The sequence below is a fragment of the Arachis ipaensis genome, chromosome B03, assembly GCF_000816755.2.
Source record: "Arachis ipaensis cultivar K30076 chromosome B03, Araip1.1, whole genome shotgun sequence".
NCBI classification, from domain to species: Eukaryota; Viridiplantae; Streptophyta; class Magnoliopsida; order Fabales; family Fabaceae; genus Arachis; species Arachis ipaensis.
Window position 1 is genome coordinate 35,225,451 of NC_029787.2, and position 4,599 is coordinate 35,230,049.

General features: G+C 40.6%; 1 protein-coding gene across 1 annotated transcript in view; it reads left to right on the forward strand.

The window, feature by feature from the left end:
* LOC107630283 (putative E3 ubiquitin-protein ligase LIN) overlaps positions 3,021-4,599 on the forward strand; it is a 6,373-nt gene continuing 4,794 nt past the window's right edge. The window contains 2 exon segments of the mRNA XM_021118734.1: positions 3,021-4,033; positions 4,376-4,599. The exon segment at positions 4,376-4,599 is cut by the window's right edge and continues 2 nt beyond it. Coding sequence (XP_020974393.1) covers positions 3,242-4,033; positions 4,376-4,599 — 1,016 coding nt within the window. The 5' untranslated portion in view covers positions 3,021-3,241.

Genomic DNA, 4,599 nt, shown 5'->3' on the forward strand with positions numbered 1-4,599 from the left:
CATATCTTATGTCTTATAAAATTTTAAAATTTGCGTATCAGCTTATCTCATGTCGTATCGTATCCCGTGTCTGTGTCAATGTCCGTGCATTATAGCAACTATCTAACCATCAGAAATCACATCCACAACAACAAGATAGGAGAAGGTTTGTGGAGATGAGTCATTTTCAAGAACAACCTTGTCTAGGTAAGTATCTTGGTGCTCTCATATCTAATCACAGATCAGGAAAAGATAAGTTTAAGCATGTCTTGGAAAGAGTCAATGACAAATTAAAAGGTTGGAAGGCTAAATGCTTAACTCTTGCTGGTAGAATTATCCTAGAATTATCCTGGCCAAGAGTGTTATTACACCTATGGCCAATTATGAAATGCAACACTCCAGAATCCCGATAGAGATTTTAATAGAAAAAAAGCAAAGACAGTTCATTTGGGGCGACATGCAGAATCAGAAGAAAATCCACCATGTAAGCTGGAACACCTTCTGCTTCCCAAAAAGACAAGGAGGTCTTGGATTCTGAAAGCTAGTTGCTATGAACGATACTTTCTTGCTGAAGCTAATATGGAGGATCTATACAGAACCACAAGCTTTATGGGTGTAAGTCCTAACTAGCAATAACAAGGGCAATAAATTTAATTTTGGAAGGTGTGATTACAAGCAAAAAAGCTCTCCCATTTGGAAGGAGCTCTCCAAGCTTTGGCCAAATATGAAGGATTGTTGTTCTTGGATTTTAGGTGATGGTAAAAGTGCTCGATTTTAGCATGACAACTGGCACAACGATTTAAAGAGCCTTCATGATGTGCTAACAAAACCAATCCCTGAGGAATTAGAGTACAAAGCGGTCAGTGCGTATGTAACTGAATCTGGTGAGTGGAACCTTCAAGCTATACAACCATACTTAGCAGATACAATGTTAAATAATATTCAGAATATCCCTCCCCCCAACCAAACAATGAAGAGGATGTGCTTAGTTGGAAACACTCTGCTGATGATATATTTACAGTGGCCTCGACTTATAAGCACCTAACTCAAAAAAGTAGAGAAACCACGGAGAATTGGAAGGAAATATGGAAATGGAGGGGTCCAGAAAGAACTAAAGTCTTCCTATGGCAGGTTACTCATGATAGAATATTCACGGCCAAGAGAAGAGCTAGGCTGATGGGAACTCCTCCATACTGTCACAGATGTCCTAATCAAGAAGAATCCACCTTACATGTGTTGAGGGATTGTCCGTGTGCGGCTCTTGTATGGAATAAGTTAGTACAGCCGAGTATTCTTGCTACCTTCTTTACGGTTGATTTTAAGAGCTGGCTAAACTTGAATCTCACAAATGCCATAGGTTATGGTAGTTCGACTGCTTGGACTGATATTTTCATGACGACTTGCTGGTGACTTTAGAAATGGAGAAACAAATAAATACATGAACCTGCCTTCAGTAGACCTACAAATAATGGATGCATTCTGATTATTATGGAGAGTACAAGGAGGATAGAGGAGGCCTTCAAAAAGAGCAAACTTGTAGAAGTGACACGAGATCCAGTCATCTCAGCTATAGCGTGGGTTCCCCCCACTCGGGATGGGTGAAACTAAATATTAATGGCTCAGTTCGAGAAATTAGCAGGCAAGCGATCTGTGGTGGGCTAATCAGAACTAGTGAGGGGGAATGGGTCGGAGGCTTCAGGGCGAACCTGGACTATTGCCAAGCCACCCAGGCAGAGCTATGGGGAGTTCATTATGGTTTACAGACAACATGGAGTCTAGGGATGAGAAGGGTTATAGTAGAGTTGGATTCTCCAAATGCAATCATGTACATTAAGAGAAACCCCAGTGACAGCTATGGCCATAGCCATTTAATCCGAAAGATAGCAGAGTGGATGAAGCAACCTTGGGAGATTATATTTAGACATGTTTATAGGGAGGCAAATCGGTGTGTAGATTGGTTAACTAGAAGTATTTAGAGTTAATTACCAGATTACAGTTTTATAGACTTGCCTCTTTCAGATCTTCAGAGCTTGCTTATTGATGACTTAACGGGAGTCTCTATCTCTCGTATTGTTTTTATGTAGTCTTTTTGCTTTTGGGCTAGTGCCCCATATTATTACAAAAAAAAAAAATTGGCCAACATTTAATTAACAAAAAAAAATTAAATAATTTCACATTATTAGATGTAATTTCATACCATAATTTCGTTAGAGATAATTATCTAAAAATTTTTCTGAAGAATTTGTATCGGCTTCGCTTAACATTGAATTTGTTGCGACATGAAGATGAAAATGCTGCATAGTTTTATTTTATTTTTGACAAAGGGATCCGGATGCAGAGCATAGCCGTGAGTCCCGTGTACGTTGAAAATTGGATTAACGGTCAAACCAAGCCGGCTGGCCGGCTGATGGGTCCCGCTCGTTCTTGTTTTGCCGCGAAATTTCAAAGTCGATGGAGTTACCAAAATGTCCTCACTCTTTGGCCTTACTCTCCCTTACGGTTTCATACAGGTACAGCTGTGAAATGTTAGTTTGATTAGTTTAAACCCCCGGCATTTGTTCGTTAGCATGCATGTTACTATAACGTCCAATTTATATGAATGACATTGGGCACAACTACGGTTCAAATTCACATGCATGTTCAATTGTCCCTGTCGTTTCACCATGTGCCAATGCTATTTTGACTGTAATTAAATTGAAGAAACAACATCTTTATTAAAAATACATAATATATAAACCAACAATCTAGGAAATTAAGAGGGTATCAGTAAAAAATCAGTTAAATGTCTCTGAGTGAATTCAAAATTTTTATGTACATGGTGCTTATGTTAGGTATTAGGATATTTTTTCTACTACGTATCAGAATGTTTCTTTTTCATACTAAATGGATGTTCTTTTATATATTTTATAAATTTTTTTAACAATTATTTAACCACGTAAACAGGAATCAATTACATACTAATGAATCATGAAGCAATTCTTTGCAATTTTTGCACTGTCGATGTCACTAAGATTTTTTCTACTCTGATTTAATAAGGGTTTTGTATTAATAAAGTGTGCAATAATAATATATTAAAATCTGATAATTCCAAATCGAAATGCTCTTTTATAAACAAGAGAAATTTGGTCATTCCCCGAAATGCCGTCCAAGACTTTTTCGCCGCCGCAAATAGAACCGGTTGCTGTTTTTTCCGTTAACTTCATAAACCCAACTAACTGACCGCTTCTCACTTAGTCGCTCTCGAAAACCATTGTCCACCGCCATGACTACCACAACCACCACCACTTCCTCGTCTCATATTCTCCGCCACACCTCCGACTTCATTTCCGGCGTCCTCTCTCAATCGGAGCTCCGGCGACATCTCGCCGCGACCCTCCGCCGCGAGACTACACCACTCTGCAGCCAAACCACCCTCAGACAGCTCAGCCTCGCCTCCGACACCATTGAAAACGCCATCTCCTCCTCCAGCACCTCCATCCGAACCTCTTCCCTCACCCTCGCCGAGAAGCTCCTCCTCCCTCTCCCCGAACTCCCCCTCTCCTCCTTCCTCCTCTCTCTTCTCCTATTCCTCTCGAACCGCCACGTGGATTCCGCCGTACTCCTCCTCCAAATCTTCCACTCCAATCCATCCCTGGCCAGATCCGAAATCGCTCCGGTTCTCTACGATCACCTCTTCTCCCTCCACCTGCTCCCTGTTTTCCGGTGGTTCGATGAGCACAGAACGCGGATTTTGTCCGAATCGAGCAGTGATGCGAGTGATTATTCAATTACGGAGGAGTCAGTGGTGCTGCCGTGCACCAAATTGTTGTCGAGGATGAGTGAGAATCAGGCTTCGAAGCTGAGGGAGTTGGAGAGAGAGTACCAGGAGGCTATCGACCAAAATTGCAGGGTTGTTGCTGTGTATTTCAAGGAGGTTTTGACCAGTAAAAGCAGTGAAGCGTCGATTAGTCCACCGCTGTTGACTCTGAAGAGCACAGAAGATGTTGACGGAGGGAAGAACAAAGAGGAGATTCAAGAATCCCAAATGTCTGTGTTGGAGAATGGACGGTATAATGTAATGTTGTATTTACCGTATACTCAGTGCTTCGCTTGCTTAATTTTTTTTTCTGTACCTAAAACAGTTCATATTTTCGCGCTTCCTTTCTGAACTTCAGTTTTGGTGAAAAAGATTTTGCATGTTTGCTCGGACGCTCATTTTCCAAATTGTGTTGTTTCTACCCAAAAATTTCCTCGTGCTCATTAACACGTTGACCTGAAATCTTCCTTTATTTTCTTCCAGAAAAGAACTAGATATATCATTAACGATTGGGTCAATTTTTTATTATTATTTATTTTCTTGATCTGTGTGTAATTAAGATCGAAGTCATGAACAATTGTAAATTTTTTCCCCCTGCAGCCAATATGGTCCGAAAGGGAGACATCTATTGAATTCTTGAGCAGCACCTCCAGCAGCAAATCTTCACATATAAATTATTATCCTCAAAGAGTCTCTCCCAGAATCCTCAAACGCCAAAAATCTTCAAAAGATTCAGCACCAGTCTATATGAAATCAACAAGTGAAAATAGACCTTCTTTGGATGGGAATCTGTCTTCTTCTTCTTCAGATTCCGAAGCAGAGAG